General features: G+C 40.1%; 2 protein-coding genes across 4 annotated transcripts; both read left to right on the top strand.

Annotated features, from left to right (window-relative positions):
* Positions 1 to 19: 19 nt before the first annotated feature.
* On the top strand, positions 20 to 13282 carry LOC105354246 (general vesicular transport factor p115). Of its 3 annotated transcripts, XM_078943583.1 has the most exons (10): positions 20 to 399; positions 485 to 639; positions 715 to 919; positions 8306 to 8390; positions 8650 to 9531; positions 9611 to 9671; positions 9876 to 9969; positions 10017 to 10102; positions 10346 to 10451; positions 11289 to 13282. In XM_078943583.1, exons 2-5 carry the CDS (start codon positions 507 to 509, stop codon positions 8770 to 8772), a joined length of 546 nt encoding a protein of 181 aa, XP_078799709.1. In that variant the 5' UTR covers positions 20 to 399; positions 485 to 506; the 3' UTR covers positions 8773 to 9531; positions 9611 to 9671; positions 9876 to 9969; positions 10017 to 10102; positions 10346 to 10451; positions 11289 to 13282. The 3 variants fall into 3 exon arrangements, with proteins under 3 accessions (XP_078799709.1, XP_078799710.1, XP_078799708.1); XM_078943584.1 differs by lacking the exon at positions 11289 to 13282 and having other exon boundaries at positions 9876 to 9914; positions 10346 to 10504; XM_078943582.1 differs by lacking the exon at positions 11289 to 13282 and having other exon boundaries at positions 10346 to 10504.
* Positions 13283 to 16530: 3248 nt separating this feature from the next.
* On the top strand, positions 16531 to 17082 carry LOC144990378 (ATP-dependent RNA helicase DHX15-like). Its single transcript, XM_078943581.1, has 2 exons — positions 16531 to 16791; positions 16887 to 17082. The coding sequence occupies exons 1-2, from the start codon at positions 16654 to 16656 to the stop codon at positions 17058 to 17060; spliced, it is 312 nt and encodes a 103-aa protein (XP_078799707.1). The 5' UTR covers positions 16531 to 16653; the 3' UTR covers positions 17061 to 17082.
* The last annotated feature ends 1731 nt before the right edge of the window (positions 17083 to 18813 follow it).

Here is an 18813-nt window from a genome sequence, read left to right as displayed (position 1 = left end):
TCTTTTCTTTTCTTTACATCCTCTTGTTTGAACATCATCCATTTAGGTAAAGGGGATAAAGGGGATATTTTAAGATAACAAGCATCATAAACTCATGATTAAATCTAGAAACAAGAAATTGAACTTCTGTCTTTGAAAAGGTTCCACTGCTTTTCATCCCTGTTGATGCAACAAAGAAATAACCGACTGCTGATCCATACTCAGTGCTGGGGATCCCATGAGCAAACATTCTTCTACCATAGCAGCTTCCACTGGGACGGTAGTCCACAGACTTAGCTGCTCAAGTTTTCAAACTTATCGTGGGAGCTAGCATAACCTGCTTTCTGGAATACCCCCCTGAGTTTCACAGATCAACCAGGACTACTTTGCCTCAGTCAACGCCCCTTCAAGCCCTCCACGGTAATGAAAGTTTAGTTTTCTCCCCCAAAAAGCAATGCACGTTAGAGTTAGCTGGATGTTTGATCTCTGTTGTTTGTGTTTGCAGACCAGCCATCGTGGTGCTGCTCATGTCCATGGTGAATGAGAGGCAGCCGTTTGTGCTTCGTTGTGCAGTTCTTTACTGTTTCCAGTGTTTCCTCTACAAAAACCAGAAGGGTCAGGGGGAGATCGTGGCTACACTACTTCCCTCAACCATCGATGGTTCATTTCAATCTGTTTCTCAAAGCCTTTAAATACAAATATTTTTTTAACCGGCTCTATTCTTTCCCTCTTTAGCCAATTCTATCTCTGCTGGCCAGCTCCTGTGTGGAGGTCTGTTCTCAGCAGACTCCCTGTCTAACTGGTGTGCTGCCGTGGCCCTGGCCCATGCTCTCCAGGACAACCTCACTCAGAAGGAACAGTTGCTTCGAGTTCAGCTCGCCACCAGCCTGGGCAAACCTCCCTGTCCCTGCTGCAGCAGTGCACCAACATCCTGTCCCAGGTAAGGCACCGTAGTACAGACGGGACAACCTATATGTGTTCTGTTAGCATGAAACGAGTTAGCCCATCAACATAGATCAGTGCTAAATTGTAAACCCCAGTGAAGAGAACCGGTTTGCATTGTTGTGGTTTTGCAGGGTGTCAAGATCGTCCGGTGGGTGTCCAGCAGTGTTATACCTGAGTCAGACTCATAGTCTTTGTCATCATACTAATCAGTTTTGTCGACCTGTTGTTGTCAGACCACTGACTGGACATGAGAACTGGACGGAGTGCATGTGACATCACCTGTCAATCACTGTCAATCACTTTCAACGTGAGACCACACACTTTTATTGAAGTCTGATTGGTAGGTTTATGACTTAAAAAAATTGTAATAAAGAAAAAATGCAAAAATAGGATTAGCTAGAACATTTAAAAAAGATATCACAGGGCTCCAGACCCCAACAAAAATTTGAAAGCGTGCGACTGAATTTTACATCCAGTATTCCAGTAAATTTGCCTCCCCGACCCTCTGTATTTTTTATACATTAAACGTGATAGGGGCACACCAATGATCAATGAAATGAGCAATGAAATAATCAATGAGACGTGAGCGCACACGCACGCAAACACACACAAACTCATGAGACACGAGCACACACTCACGTTTCATTGAGTGATGCCTGTCTGTGAGGCCGCCAATGCGTGTGAAAGAATAGGGAATGGCCACTGTAATTGGCTAAAATGCGTGGAGGGGGAGGGGCCTAGAGATAATCAAGCATGCGTAAACATCTGTGGGAAGGAAACAGAGACAAATATCATCACAACCTGATATGTGCGTGCGTCTGAGCAATGAGCAAGCGAACTATTGATTTGTTCTTCCGACCTGCGGCTAGTGTACCAGTGCCAGAGTCTACAGCAGGGGTCTCAAACCCGCGGGCTATTTGCAGCCTTCAAGATGATATTTTGCGGCCCCCGCCTTAGTATGAAAGTTTAAAGTTAATGCAGCCCGCCAGTCTGTAAGAATGACACTTTTTCATTGTGTGTGTGGAGCTGACAGAGCAACCAATCACAGTGGGGTAAATGACTCATTGGGGGCGTGTCAATGACTTGGCTTGAAAGCAGGAGAACATAGGCAGGAAACCTGACAGCCCCCTCCCCGCACCACATTAAGGAGTTCCTTACTTTCCTTTTTAGAACGTATTTATTTGCTTGTAATTTTCTAAATCCATGGCCCGAGCTGAACTTTTCTCTGGGCCGCTGGGATCAGAGGAGTGTTGAGGTTATGGTTAAGGTTAGGCGCGCAGCGGCGTATCAACCCCGACCAAACGGTTCTCATGCACGGCTGTTACGGCAGCACAACCGTAGAGGATGGGCCAGCTGAGGAGAATAAATGTGCCACACCTACATGCGTGACAGCTAACGGGGCTTTAACATTAAACACGTGCGAGCAACAACACGATTTAGTCTTAGACGCACAAAAATATGTGAGGAAAATGCAACGATAGACGTGTTTAAGATGATCCAGCGCCTCACCTGGATCGTTAACGAGACCAGGCCGGGGTGGGGGGATGAAGGCGGACTGAAGGAGAACAGGAAGTTGGAGTTGTCCTTAACATTCAATTTAGTTTGAATATGCCTCTCCCCCTTAGTATGATCTGTGTTATTATATACTTTATATTTATTTGAATGTTTTGGAATGTATGTAGGCTTTTTAAATCAATTGGTATTTTAAATTATTTCAACTACAAAAACCCATCAGGACACATGTCCCATAATGCATTGTTTTGTAGTCATCAGGGCAGCTGTCAGTCAGTGCAGTACTAAATTTCCAGCTGTGTTCGCTTAGGTTGGGGCCTTGCTCCCGCCCCTTTCTCGTGATATTTTTGTGATGATTGACAGGTGATGTTGGAGCAAAAACAAAAGTATACGTCTCACACCAGGTGATCTGTGCAGCGTTGATTCCACCTGGGTGATCTCAAACACACTTATTATGCACCTTGGCTGCACCTATTTGGTGTCACCAACATAAATTTCAATCAGTTTTTGAGCCTTTCTCTGACATTGGGTATCTGTATCGATTGTTCTGATCTCCGATGAACAGAACCCAATCTTTTATTACTTTGTTTATTTAACAGGGACAGTGCACATTAAAAGCATCACTGCAATGCGCCAGAATTAGCCCAAAGGCTATTTTTCATCCGTAGTCCCCGGACAGGTGTTAAAAATTGTCAACCTAAAAACCTAAAAACATCAATACATTAATTAAAAATATACATTTACAATTAAATTATCATCTAAAATACATATACTAATAAAAACATGCACATAGAGAAAAACATAGAAAACAAGTATAAAAAACACAAAGGTGAAAGAGGGGAGGAGGAAGGGCAGGTGTTAATCCAGTTCAATGTGAACATGTTTGCTGTGATATGAGCCAGTTTTTTAGGTTCTTTTTAAACAGAGTGTATGTGGTGATGTGTCTTATGATGTGAGGGACAGAGTTCCATTCTTGTGCTGCTGTTACAGAGAAGGCGCTTTGGCTGAAGGCACTTCTCCTCAGAGGAACTATACAGTCTTGTTGACCCGACCCTCGAGTCACTCTTTGGGATGATCTTATTTTAACAAACTGACTGAGTGGAGGGGATGATAGACCGTAAATGATTTTATAGAATAGGCATAGTTTTGTATACTTAATGAAATTCTCCCAGCTTAACAGTTTGTGTTTTTGTAAAATGTCACAGTGATGATGTCTTATTGGTTTTCTATCCAGTACTTTAATTGTTTGTTTGTAAAGTGACTCCAGAGGTTTTAATGCTGATTTGTTTGCCTGTGACCATGTAGTGAGACAGTATGTCATGTGGGATAAAATCATTGCATGCATGAACATTGTGGCAGCTTGCAGTGACAAATTTGCCCTAATAAATCTAAAATTGGACAGGTTATACCTCACACGGTTACAAACTTTTTGAATTTGTGATTTAAAATTGAATGTTGTATCAATTAAAATCCCAAGGTATTCAAACTTTTCAACAATGTCTATTTTCTTTCCTGCCACAAAAACATCAGCCAGAATATTTTTACGGTTTGTTTTGGAAAAGAACATTGCAACTGTTTTGTTTACATTGAGACATAGACTTGACTGCTCCAACCATTTTGCCACATGTCCCATCGTTTCAGTGAGCTTCTCTGCCACCTCAGATGTGTTATTGCCATGTGAATAAATGACAGTATCATCAGCATACATCTGAGTGTAGACATTTGAACAAACAGAGGGCAGATCATTGATGTATAGTGAAAAAAGTAAAGGCCCTAGAATAGAACCTTGCGGGACACCTGTAGAGATAGGGAGAGGCGAGGAATGACAGTGATTTATCCTAACTGACTGGGATCTATTTGACAAATATGATTCTATCCATTTTATGGTACTAGAGGAGAAATTGAATTTGGTTAGTTTAGTCAGTAGCTTTTTATGATTTATAGTGTCAAATGCTTTTTTTAGATCAAGAAACACAGCCCCAACTACACCCCCCTTATCCAACAGCTGTTTTATGTTTTCTGTGAAAAAGCAGTTTGCTGTCTCTGTTGAGTGCAGAGCTCTAAAACCAAACTGCATTGGATGAAGAGAAAAAGATGTATTGTTGAGGTGTTCAATGATTTGTTGGGCAATAAGTTTTTCTGTGATCTTGGACACTGTGGGTATGATACTGATGGGCCTGTAATTTGAAAGCAACATGGAGTCGCCATTTTTGTAGATTGGAATCACCACTGATGACTTCCATGCGCTTGGAAATATGGATTCAGAGATAGATTGATTGAGAATAGTGGTCAAGGGAGATGTTAAGGATGAGCAGAGTTCTTTGAGCACAAAAGTATCCATACCGAATATGTCTTTTGTTCTGCTTGACTTAAGAGACATGATTGTTTGAGCGACTTCAGTTTCAGTGACAGTCATTAAGTTAAGTATAGGCTCTATCTTATTTATGGGACAAACATGCAAATCATTAGCTTTAAAACGAGCAGCAATTAAGGAAACAGATTCAATGAAACCTCTGTTGAAGGCATCTGCAACTGTATCTGGATCATTAGTAGTTTGTCCATTTACCTTTATTTCTAAACCTTTTTTACATTTTGTGTCCTTTCCTTCAAGTTTTTTCAATTGGCTCCATGTTTTTTTGGAATCCCCTTTGGCATTCTTAATTATTGTCAAGAAAAAATCTGCCTTGGCCTTCCGTATGCTTTTTACCACTTTATTTCTCAATGTTGTAAATAGATATCTTGAACTATGAGATTTACTTTTGATTGCATTTGTCAGTGCTAAATCCCTCTCTTTCATCAATTTTGTAATGTCAGAATTCATCCAGGGTAGCTGGTTTTTATTTTGTTTGATTTTGATTCTTGAACTGAAGCTTTTAATTGTTTCTTTAAGTGTTTTTGTGAATAATTCACAGTCCCTTTCACAATCACTTTTCTTTAATATCTGATTCCAGTTGGTTTGATCAACAGCATTCTTAAAATCCTCCTTTATTTTTTTTTGGGATCCCAATGAAGTCGTGTTCTGTGGCAGAAAAATTAAATCTTTTCTTTGATAGCTTTCTAACTACCAGGAGGAGATTATGGTCAGAGAGGCCAGCTAACATGTTGTATGTCTTAGTTATTCTTTCTGGACGGTTGCTAAAAAATAAATCTATCTGAGTGCTGCTTGAGTTGGTAATTCTTGTTGGGCCCTTAATTAATTGCACAAGATCAAATTTGTCAGTCACCCGCTTTAGATTTTTTCTTGCTGATGTATCCTCCCAGTTTATATTAAAATCCTCCAAAATCACAATTTCCTTACTTAGGTTACAGTTTTTGAGTAGCCTTTCAAACTGTTCATAAAATGCACCATCTGATGAGGGGGGACGGTAAATCACAATAATTGTGAATGACATTTGTGGAGACAGTATAACATTAAGGCCTAGGCATTCCAGTGCATGGGCATCAGGCCAAACAATTTCCCTGCACTGAATACTGTCCTTAATATAAACCATGACAAACCACAGTTTGAATTCAACTATGAAAATATAGGAGTGGCTGACCGGCGGCTCTACAATAACTTATGACCGGGGTTTAAATGTGCAAAAAGTCATAAGAAAGAAAATCGAAAAATGGTTACTCAGTTTTGTTTCTTCTTTACTGATTTGTGTTTTAAAGAGTAAACTTTAAAAAAAAAACATTCAACACAGACTCAAAAGAGGGAGCACATATTCTCTGACTTCTCCACCTTAACCCTTGTGCTATCCTAGGCACTTTAACATTGGGAGTTGGGTCATCTAAACCCACTAGACAGTGCTCTGAACCCTTTTTCTTCAATGATTTGTGATCTTCACTGGTGTCCATGGATTACATGAAATCTTTCCACCTTTATCCACCTTTGTCATGGTAGGGAGAACACGTCAATGTAAGGGTGGGGTCATCTAAGATAGCACAAGGGTTAAATGTCAATAAGTCCAGGTACAGTCCAGATTTACAGACAATCATCTTCATCCACACTGAGGGTCTCAGCTGTTTGGGAGGAAGTGCTGCTAAGTGTCCAGCAGTAAGAAGTAGACAAGAGAACCGTGTTCAGAAGAACCATTGATGGATTTACAGAACTGTAGAATTTGAGTCTTCTTTTGTGTTTATAGTTATAACTCAACAGTGTTAACCGAACCTTGTTAATAAGGATGTTTATATGAGAAATCAGCAGATGTAGAAGACTGAATAAAACAAGACTTGATGCCAAGGAAGCAAACATGGTTCAGTCAGGGTAAAAAGGTCTAGGACGGAAAGTTACAAGGGCTGGCCTTCTGGTCCTCCTAGTGCAGGGGTCGGGAACCTTTTTGGCCGAGAGAGCCATAAACGCCACATATTTTTAAATGTAATTTCGAAAGAGCCATACAATAATGTTGTGTCCCTTTCCCACACTGAGGCACGGAGACTCAACCTCTTTTAAGGTTCTTTATTCTGGATACTGCAGGCTGTAACCAACGCCGTACTATTAATTCAGCAACTCCTCAGTCTCTCCCGCTGAGAGCGCTTCACCCAACTTCTTATTCGCTCACTGCCGCACCAGCCCTCCTATTACCCTTATTTGGCCCATGGCTGAACCCCCTTGGTCCAAACTACATAACAGGCTGAGGGACAGAACTGAGAGCCAATCAGCATCTCTGCTTGATGCGTTCAATGAACTCCAAAATTTTGAATTTATTTTGAATTTATTTCTTTTATTTTGTATTTCCTAGCATTATTACGACTTCTGGTGCTGCGTGGTTTTGCTGATGGTCTAGTCTGGTTGATACGTGGTGAGTTTCAGCTTCATGCGGGTGTTGAGACTTTAAACGTGATCTTAGGTTTGTATGAATGTTCTGTAGATGTGAGAAAGACTGCTCACATGCAGACGCGGAGCCAAACATATACTCATACGCTGCAGTATGTGACGGGCAGCGTGTTTTAAGTTTTGACAATCCCTGCGCGATTCACCTTGCTGCCCGTGCCCACAACCCCCCCTCTTTCTTCCTCACACATCCCGCTGCAACCGCGCGCTCTTTCTCAGAGACGGGAGCGCGCAGTTGCCAGGACGGCAGTTCGCAGGTTTTATAAACTCTGTGAAATAATAGATCATACTAAACTGATATGCGGTGCAGATTTTTTCTCTCCAAGCACCGCTACTACTGGCATCGCATCTCACCCGAGATTGACTGGTCTTATGAAAAAAAAGTATAATTAAAGATTTGTCTTTAATTATACTTTGGAGCCACATGTGACCATCAAAAGAGCCATATATGGCTCGCGAGCCATAGGTTCCTGACCCCTGTCCCAGTGGAACACAGGAGGATCTGCTCTAAGGGGGAGTGAGTAAAGGCTCAAGTTGTTTAGACCTACGTGTTCTAGTGGAATGTCATTGGCCAGTGCCCCTAATGTTTACATACATTTAAGTATTGTTTGTAACTGTGAAATGATTTAAAGGTCACTACGGTAATCACTTTCTTACTAAGCACTTTTTTTATTCTGAATGTATGGTATTTTGTTTACTTTTTGTACTGTCATGACAGCGATGGTGCTGTCAGGTTACCGTGTTGTTGCATCTTCAAAAGTGCAGAATAAAATGTGACTCTGAATTTGAAAGAGCACACTGTAATTTATGCATCTATTATTAAAGTATTTATTAGTAATCCAGTGGAAATTAGTAGATTTGGTTGGCATGTTGATTTACGGCATGCACCCCTAAATTTTCTGGTTGTGCCCCTAAAATGTTCAGTTGGGGGCCACAGTGGTCCTAGTGAAAAAAGTTGGTCTGGAGCCCATCATTACTTCACCATTGACACTGTTACCTTATCTGAGCTTTGCAAACATGCACAGATGTTCTGATGAGTGTTATGTTTTTCAGCCGCTCCCCCCCCCACTCCTTTATGGAAAAGGATTCAGACAGCAGTCCAGAGGCAGAGGAGGATGCAGGTGACGAAGAAGCCAAAGTAAGGTTTAGAAATTCATCTCACTTTTTCCCCCTCAGAGCTTATTTAACCCTTGTGCTATCCTAGGCACTTTAACATTGGGAGTTGGGTCATCTAGACCCACTGTACAGTGCGCTGAACCTTTTTTCTTCAATGATTTGTGATTTTTCACAGGTTTCCATGGGTTCCATCAAATCTTTCCACCTTTAAAAGTTGCTAACTGTTCTCCCTTTGATGACTTCATTAATCCCACCATCCCATGCTGTGTCTCTGCATGCAGGTTCCAGGAAGTGAGGCTGAGCATGAGAAGGAAGAGGAGGAGGAGGATGACGAAGATGGGAGGTGTCTGATATCTGAGTCTCAGAGTCAGGATGTACGTGCTTTGCATGCTGGGATAGCATAAAGTGGTGCAAACCTTTCATCAAAGCTCGTGACACTTGCTGATGCTTCAGTCTTTTTAATAATAAGTCAGTTATTGCTGGCAGCCACAAAGAACTGTCTGTTTCTAGCCTTGGTGTCTTTTCTTTATCAAAGCTTGTATTCTATGCATGGGTTATTTAGGCTTTTGGTATTTTTAAAAATAGTTCTTCTTTTTATTGTCTTACTAAGGAGCCTGTGACCTGACATGGGTAAAATAATAAATATCTTGTTCCCACACAATAATTAATTTGTGTGAGTGAAATAATCAGTCATACATAAACAGATGTGAGCAATAGTTATATTTACAGCAGACACCTTCACATTTCTGTCTGTGTGTCTCATTTCATTGCATGGAAGACACGGATGATGTTTAGAGATCAGATTTATACATTTTAAAAAGCTCTACAAAAGCATTATACTCCTTAGCAGTCATTTTACATCAGAAGGCTAGTTGGTACATGCCACGTATGGGATATGTGTGATGCATGATGGGATACAGCTCCACTGTTATGCATCAGCTAAACACCAGAGGGCGTTGTTGATCTGTAATCAGTCTCAGGCGTCTCCAGTCCTGTTCCTTGTGAGCTGCTGCCCTGCTTGTTCTGCAGCTAACCCTGCTTCAGCAAATGCTGATGAGCTGGATTGAGAGTTCCCAGTTTCTGCGTGACTGAGCTCACCTGATCCAGGTGAGCAGTTATAAATGCAGCGGGGTTCAAAAGCCAAGAGAGGAAGAAAGAAAAAGGTTGGTCATGAACATTTCTACTTTTGTCTCTATGAAAGAGTTGGAAATCTTTCTAAGGAGAACGTTAACTACTTTCCAGAGTGACTCAGAACAAGAAAATGAAAAAGATGAAGCCCCTGCAAGTCCCGTCAGTCCGTCTGGTAAGTGTGATGTGCAATGCTGACATCTTCCTGGTGTTAAAAAGACCCATTGAAGTGCACAGCAGAATAGTTTAGATCTGCTGCAGGAGAATGGAATAACAAAGACTAAAAACTCAAAGCAGATTTCAATGAAAATGTCTCAGAATTATTGCAGTTATCCATAAAGTGGAAGTATTTTCTGAATGTGTTTCTTGGTGTTTTTAGGTGGAAATCCTCTTAAACGACGAGGCAGGAAGCCCAAAAGTGAGAAGTTGCATTTGCTTCAGCAACAAGACCATCACGGATCAGGAAGTGAAATGTCAATACCTCCCAAAAAAGAAGTGCTGCATTTGCATCTTTTCTTAGGGAAACAGCAGAACCAGAGAAAAAGAGGAAGAGGGCATTGAAGGACAAGACCCAGAGTGAAGAAGAAAGGAGGAAGAAGAGGGAAGGTAGTAAAAGCAAGGAGTTGGAATGCAAGGAGCCATCCTTGCTGGAATTCAGTTTTTCCAACACAGGTCCATAGTTTAGTCAAAGGTCTTTGTTTTTGGGTTCAAAGTTTAGCTAATTGGTGTAAAATCCTACAATTGAATGGAAGTCTGGAGTGCTGCATGTGTTATCACATGCTTTTCTTTCTGTGGTAGTTGGAATTGTGAAATGACATTTTATCTAGACTGAAGTGGTGATTGTTTCAGACTCTACTGACAAGGTGACCAACGGTGAGATGAGTCCTGCAGAAAAGAAGGAAGAGATGGAGCAGGAGAAGTTCCTGGAAGACTCCTCAGCAGCAGAAAACCACAGGTGTTTGATGGAAAACTTCAGTGTTAAATAAATGGATCCTAAATGTTAAAGGACATTTGTTTTAGGCTTATCCTCTTTTTCCATTAGTGCCTACACTATATTACCAAAGTATTGGCTCAGCCATCCAAATGATCAGAATCAGTTTTCTAATCACTTTGTCCGGCCACAGGTGCATAAAATCAAACCCTTTGGCATGCAGACTGTTTTTACAAACATCTGTGAAAGAATGGGCCGCTCTCAGGAGCTCTGTGTATTCCAGAGTGGAACTGTCATAGGACTCCACCTGTGCAACAAATCCCAGTGAGAAATTTTGGTGGAGGAGAAATTATGGTGTGGGCCTGGCTTGGCCTCTTAGTTCTTGTGAACAGAACTCTGAATGCTTCAGGATACCAAAACATTTTGGACAGTTCCATGCTCTCAACCTTGTGGGAACAGTTCGTAGCGGGCCCCTTCCTCTTCCAACATGACTGCACCAGTGCACCAGGTCCATAAAGACATGGCTGACAGAGTCTGGGGTGGATGAACGTGACTGACCTGCACAGAGTCCTGGCCTGAACCCCGTAGATCACCTTTGGGATGAATTAGAGCCAAGACTGAGCCAGGCCTTCTCCACCAACATCAGTGTGTGACCTCACCAATGTGCTTTTGGAAGAATGGTCCAAAATTCCCATAAACACACTCTTCAACCTTCTAGACAGTCTTCCCAGAAGAGATGAAGGTGTAATAGGGGGCTAGGAATGGGGTGGCACTTCAGTTCATATGGGAGTAAAGGCACGTGAGCAAATACGTTTGGTAAGATAGGATATATTTTTGTATCTTGTTTTTTTTTTACTTTAGAGGTCCAAAGGCTCAAGAAGAGGCCACCTGAGCATCTGGCTCACCTGCAGAGGTTGTCTGCTGTGCTGACACCACATTTTCTAGAACTGGGTTCCAGATAAAGAGTTGCTGCTCTGAGGTGCTCAGAATCTGAGCTCTGCAAAGAAACATAGGCCGGCTTTACACTGCAGGTCTTGATGCTCATATCCGATTTTCTGACTATATCCGATTTTTTGACGACCCGCTTACATCATCTTTTAAAAGTGACCCGTATCTGATTTATGCATTTACACTATACAATGCTGAAACTATCAAACGTAGACGTTCTGAGGACTACGTAGCAGTATTTCCGCATTCCGCGGACCTCCTTCAGACTGTTGTGACTGCGGTTGTCATGGAGGCAAGGCGGCGACGGACGTAGGCGTTGCCTTGGGCGCTCCAGAGGGGATGCACGGGGGAGTAAAAAGGAGAGCTGCTCGGCTCTCTCTGAGTTTTGAATGAAGAAGTGTTTGCAGACGTGCTGTACTAACAGTTTGATCCAAGTGTTGAACCTTTCCTGCGCGATGACTCCTCTTTTCCGACCGTAGTCAGAAACACACGGGAGATTTCCTTGAGGTTCACCTTTCCGTTCTGAACCCTCAGCCTCCAGAGTGGGTTAAGAAAGACTCCAAAACTTTTGGGCGAGACACCTTATTTTTAATTTACGGTTCTCCGACATTCCCCCGATCCGCGTTCACCCCCCCTCTCCTTACACACACACACACACGCAAGCACGCGCGCGCGCGCTCACACACACACACGGTCCCCGTCATACATGCCCCCCAAAGAAATAAACGGCTTCTAACCTGTTCCAGAGCAACGGTGTCCCGCTTCATTAGTTACCGTTTGCGTCCGGACCGGACATAACAGCGGTTTCCAACTACGGTCTTAAGCCTGTGGCTGAAAGGTAACACGCTGACAGCAAAATCAGCGCACAAAAGCACATTAATAAGTCATGTGATCTCAGTTGGTGGTCTCCTGAATTTACGTCACTGACTTACGACTCGCATTTACTGGGGAATATCCGATCTGTCTGCTTACATGGCAAACGCAAATGCACGTATCCGATTCGTTTCCGATTTATTTCCACATATGAGAGAGGCCTGTATCCGATCTGAGAAAAACAGAATCCATGCGCTTTTGTCCTGCTTACACTTTCACCGATCATATCCGATCTGTGCCACAAGAGAGGAAAAAATCGGAATTGGGTCACTTGAACCATGCAGTGTAAAGGCGGCCTTAGATGCACTCTTGAAGTATTTCTGAAGTTGTTCTTTGGCTTTGATGGACAGAAGCCCAGTGCTGAGCTCCAAAAACAGTATCTTCTGAACACAAGACCCAGTGGTTTGTTTTGAAGTTGTCACTTTTGTGTTAAAATATGTTTAATATGTATTTGTGGATTTCCTTTTAATACTAAAATGATTTACCGTTGAAAAAGCACCCATGCTGTTGATCTTGTGAAGCTCCAAATGTTGCACAAATATTTGTTTTCAGTAAAAATGTTTAAAAAGTCTTTACATCCAGGAATGTGTGGAATGTTTTTTTTTAAAATCTAAAGTCTCTTTAATACGCAGAGTTTTAACTCATGCAACACATTTGATACTCTGTTTCAACATTGAAGTATATAACTTTGTTTAAACCTAAATATCCCTGTTGAATTTCAAAATTGTGAGCATGTCAGAGCAGATCTTTTTTTGTGTTTTAGGGGGATTTTATATTTTGCTCTGAAATAAAGCTTTCATTGCCAAGCACTCATGTTGTAAGGTAATTTATTATATTATTGCCTTGAACAAGAGCTGTTGAAAGAAGTCCATTTGAAGCAACTTACATTTTTTAGAGGTGTCAACTTAAAAACTTAATTTTATCATTATTATAATAAATTTAATACAACATAAAAATCCTTTCAGTTAAATTTGAAAAAACTAGTTGAAACAATGTATTTAAATGAGTGGTCAGCTTCAAAAGGTATATTTATGCTTTTAAATTGTATGTTGGTGCTAATAAAAGATACTCTAGACTGTAAAAGGAAATCTAGTTCTCGCAACTCAACTTGTTAGTTGAACTTAATTTCATTAGAAGTTGACCCAACATTAAATGACTAATGGAAAGCGTTGTGTTAATTTATTTTGTTGAGGTGATGCATTTTTTAGAGTGAAGGGGCTTATAGTGTGATTTATTTATTTATTCTAAAAGCGTGTTCCTGAAAATGTTCCTATTTATTTTGTTTCAATGCTTCTTAAAGCAGGTTGTTTTTTGTGTGATCCAATGCAAATCATTAAAATAAAGAATGTTATTCTTTATTAATTTATCTAGTTTATTTATGTAGATTTATTGTATTTCTGTGTTCTTGCTCTTAGATCATTTTGTTAACTTTTCCATTTTCAGACCAAATTAGAGAAAATTAAAGCTTTTATTTTAAATTTTGTTTAAACAAAACTATAGAAAATAACAATTTCATATGTATCTATTCCCATTTATTTGATTTGCGTTATTCTATTTAAAGCCTAGTGGGCTGCAATATTTCTCTGCCTAATTAAGCGAGTGTGCATCAAGATCTCTCTTTCACTCTCTTTGTCTGGCCTCTTCTTCTGTGTTCCAGCGTTATTTCGTTGTACAAGTGCATTTATCATGATCATAAAAATATGTAATTATTTTAACCTTAAGTAATCTCACGTTTTTTTCTGCCAAAAATACTATGAGATATATTGTAAATTCAGGATCCTATTGTATTTGTAATGTTTGTTATTAGGGCCCAAGCACATTGTGCTTGAACGTACAAGCTTGATATTAACAGGGCTTCTTCATCACATGGAAACCAAAAAAAGTTTCCTGGTACCAAGTTGTCAGTCGAACAGGAAGTCTGCTATAATGATGTAAATGTGTCATTCTTGCTATATTTTGGTCATTTGCAGGCCTCGCACTAGAACAAACTTCCCCTAGAGATTTGAGAATGTGACTCCAAACTCAGATTTTGCAAACTAGACCCATGTCCGATGTTATATTGCGACGCTTTTACATTTTTCAAGCATTCAGCTCCTATTTTGTTCTCAGCTGTTGGACATGACAAGTTATTAAAATAATACTAAACTTAAAAAAAGAATGAAAAACTTTCAGCAACTAGAGTCCTCTTTTTGTAATTCTACCCCTTTCTACTTTTTGATCACACATTATTTTGCATTGAAAACTAAACCTACAATCAATACAAAAATGACTTATTTACATAATGGCATATGTCCAGAAACCAATTTCATGATTTCATTCATTTTAATCTTTCCTACTTTTTATGCTCTAACCCCGACCCTATATTTTTTAACTTTTCTAATCCTAATGTCTAAAGTTACTATACAACTAAAAACTGTACATTTATTTGGCTTATTTGGCTAATTATTTGGCAAATTTTTTAAGGTTCCCTGCCGGCTTCATGGATGCCAAGATAGAAAGCCGGTTGGGTGGTTTTGTAGCAGGGTCCGCCAGAGTCATTCTTTTCCCTACACACACCAGAGGTGACGTGTCCTGACTCATTCCTGTTACAGAGACTTTTGGGTCTTTGCCAGTGGAGCTGGTTTGAGGATGTGTGAGCTCGTGCTGGACATCATTTTGAAGGCACTGATCAGGTTTGCTGGGTGGCAAGCTCTTTCTATGGTTATAGGAAGTGCGGGCTGGATTTCCGTACTGAACGGAAGGCAGTTGATACGGGTCCCTATGGGTCCCCTCGTTTAGCTGAAAGGGTTCTTTTGCCTTTCCCGTTTCCCCTTTCATGACACCGCTGTCTCTTTTTGTCTTGGTGTCATCGAGTTTCTCTGCTGCCCCAGGTGCCACTCGTCTTGTTGTATAATGTGTTTCTTCATTTTTGCGACATATATGTAACAGGACATTGCCATGTATGTCTTTGTAGTGATGTGCATTTGTTGACTCCATGTTTTTTCTTTGTTCGTGTGAGGGATTCCGCGTGCACCTATCAAAAAATGTTTTCATTGATTTCCAATATGTAGACTTTTAACTATTATCTGATGATGTCATTCTGTCAAATTCTGACACTGGATTACATGTAATGATGTCACAATATTAAATGTGACATCAATGATGTGTCTAATGACATCGTTGTGACTCATTTTGACATCAATTTGATTCAGTCTAATCAGACTGTAATGATGTCATATCTGATGATGTCAAAGTGCATCTCTACCTGATTTAGGCCACACACTGGTTTAAGGTCAGACAATTCAATTTTCATTGACCGCCCTGTACGAGCCAGAAGTTGCTGTCAGGTGTACAATCCTCAGATCAGAGTGGAGTCTTTGCTGGTCACAGCCATCAGTAAAGCTTCTGCCCAGCAGAGGGCGGGTCGCGCCGGCAGAACACGACCAGGGAAATGCTTCCGTCTCTACACGGAGAAAGCCTACAAAACTGAGATGCAGGCAAGTGACTTTTTCTGCAGAAATCAAAACCATTTTCTCTGTGAATGAAAATAAAACTGTCCCACTGTCTTTCATAGTTCTATAATAAAGCATGAAATAATATACTTTGTATTGGAAGCAGTCTCTGGGTCTGGCTTCACATGAATGAAAACTGTTGGACTATTTAACCAACCAACCTTGTTTAGTCCCACAGTGCTTTGTCCGTCCTACGGAGGCTAAGAAGGCAGCTGACAAGTCCAAGATGAGGTTTGCTCACATTGACCACTTGACGATGCTCAATGTCTACCATGCCTTCAAACAAAGTAAGTGTCAGAATAGCTTCTGCATGCGGTTGTCTTCTTTTCTTTTTATCTGTTTACCTTACTCTTAGTTCACACAATCATCTAACAACTTAATATTGTGTAAACCAGGTATGTCTGCAGTCTGGCCTGTCATCGAATTTATTCTGACCTGCAGCCCCTTCAATAAAACGTTATTGAAGAAGATAAACCATTACTATGGGAAGATGAGACACAAGTCTAAGAAAGCTATTTCACATTTGGCCAGCAGATGGCAGCAGTGCTGTGCCCAGTTCTATGAAAATATTTGATCTTTATCTAATTTGCTTTCCGATTATTTTAAGTGACGGGTAGAAATTGATAATCCAGATTCCTTTACTTGATGGCAGTTGTCCAATATTAAGATTTAAGGTAGGATATGTCGATTTTATACCAAAAATCTGATATGTTTATATCTTTACTATTCAAATTCTAACTCTGCACAGAGTTTGGACACACCTGACATAGACAAAAAACACTAAGAGGTTTGGCTGTACTGAATAAAACATGTTTTTCTATTCATCACTACAACTTTAAGCCAGTCAGCATGAACGGAGAAACACATTTTCTAACCAGTGGTGCCATGACATCTTTGTCAACTACCGCTCACTGATGTCTGCTGACAACGTGCGTCAGCAGCTGTCGAGGATTATGGACCGCTTTAACCTGCCCAGGCGGAGCACAGACTTCACCAGCAGAGCTTACTACATCAACATCCGGCGTGCTCTCTGCACTGGCTTCTTCATGCAGGTGAGACGAGCTGACGCTGCTTTCATCCGGCATGTACGTCTGCTGGTGTTACTCCTGGCCTGCAAAGGTTTAGAGCTCTTCTGCTTCTTCTGCAGGTGGCTCATTTGGAACGCACAGGACATTACCTCACAGTCAAAGACAACCAGGTGGTTCAGCTGCACCTGTCCACTGTCCTGGACCACAAGCCAGAGTGGGTGCTCTACAATGAGTTTGTCCTCACGACCAAGAACTACATCCGAACGTGCACAGACATCCAACCAGAGTGGTGAGTGTGCAGGCTTCTAAATTCAAAGTAAAAAAAAAGTGGTTTGGATTCTAACCGTACGTCTTTGTGTCTTTTTTTGCAGGCTGGTGAAGATTGCACCCAGGTACTACAATATGAGCAACTTTCCACAATGTGAAGTCTGCTGAAAAAGCTCTTCATGAAATAAATCAGCCATTGTGAAAACCAGCAACATGAAATAAAAACAAAGCTACTTTGGAAAATATTGATTTTGAAATCCGAGGTTCTGAAAAAAGAAGTAGAATTATAATAATATTCCACATGATTAAAATGAATATTTTAAAATGCTGTTTTAAAATAATGAACAGGTTTTTAAAGCAAAATGAAATATATTGAATAATATAATGGCTAATTTAAAATCAGTGTGCAGCTTTTTTTTACAATTTCATGATCGTTTTATATATTTCTGAGAGATTTATTGGTTGATTGTGTATTTGCATGAGGTCATATTTATTTATTTAATTAAATATTTATTTATTTAATTATGAACAGTATAGGACTCCATATTTGTGGTCTAAAGGAAAGTTTTTGTCCAATCTTCTGGAATAAATCATAATACTTAACCGCGAGCTCCATCTACCGTGGCTAAACAGAAACAGGAAAGACATCCAGAAGAGGCAGAACATTTATTATTGTAATCTGTTAATGATCTGTACATTTTTGTTGGAGCTTCTCCATTTGAGAAACCATGGAACACCATATGGAGTTAATAATGTCATTGTTTTATTATTGGTTTACATTTATACAGGATGTAAACTGTATTAGGTCAATAGAAAAACATATGTAGATTATTAATGTATTTCTATACAAATATGACTAAATGTGTCAAAATTGAATCCAATCAATCCAGGCTCTGGTGAATCGCATTTAAATCAATTCTGGAAATTATTGATTCTATTAATTTTAGCCCTAATTCCTACAGCATGTCAGCTAGTTCCTGCTGTCATTTGGAATTCATTTGGATGTAAAAAGCACATATAACCCTTGTGCTATCTTAGATGACCCCACCCTTACATTGACGTGTTCTCCCTACCATGACAAAGGTGGATAAAGGCGGAAAGATTTCATGTAATCCATGGAAACCTGTGAAGATCACTAATCATTGAAGAAAAAAGGTTCAGCGCACTGTCTAGTGAAGTGGTTCTCAAACTTTCTTCAGTGATGTACCCCCTTAGAAATATATTTTTAGTCAAGTACCCCCTGACACGAGCAAAACATTTTTGGAAGAAAAAAGAGGTACAGTGCTGTAAAGTCAGATTTATTCAAGCCAAACAACAGTGAACCTGAAAAAAACATTCATATGGCAAACATTGCATGTATAAACAAAAAAGAAAAACAGAAGAAGTTGACCACCAGAAGGCATAAAACCAGTCATAACTCAAATGTGCAAAATGCTGCTAATAATATATAAAATAAAAAATGTACATGAATAAAAAAAATCTGTTCACAGAAATAAATCTATAACTTAATTATAAATAATTAATATTTAGTTTACAAAATAAATTCACTTTATAAATAAAGATTTGCTCACAAATAATAATTAACGTTAACCCTGTTAGGATGAAAAAAATAAGTTGCAGGTGAATCTCTTTGCATTGAACATTTGACTTGAATTGGACAGCATGTAACAGGCAGTGATTTATGAACAGGAAGAAAAATATGCACTCAATACATTTCAATGAGAAATATGAGCTTGCACGTCACTGAGGATCTTTGTCATTCTTGGTGGCAAGGAGGCA

The sequence above is a fragment of the Oryzias latipes genome, assembly GCF_053564925.1.
Source record: "Oryzias latipes strain Hd-rR chromosome 1 unlocalized genomic scaffold, Olatipes_Hd-rR_3.1 chr1_Y".
Classification (NCBI taxonomy): domain Eukaryota; kingdom Metazoa; phylum Chordata; class Actinopteri; order Beloniformes; family Adrianichthyidae; genus Oryzias; species Oryzias latipes.
The sequence above is the reverse complement of the archived record's forward strand: the minus strand, read 5'-3'. Positions and strand labels throughout refer to the sequence as shown.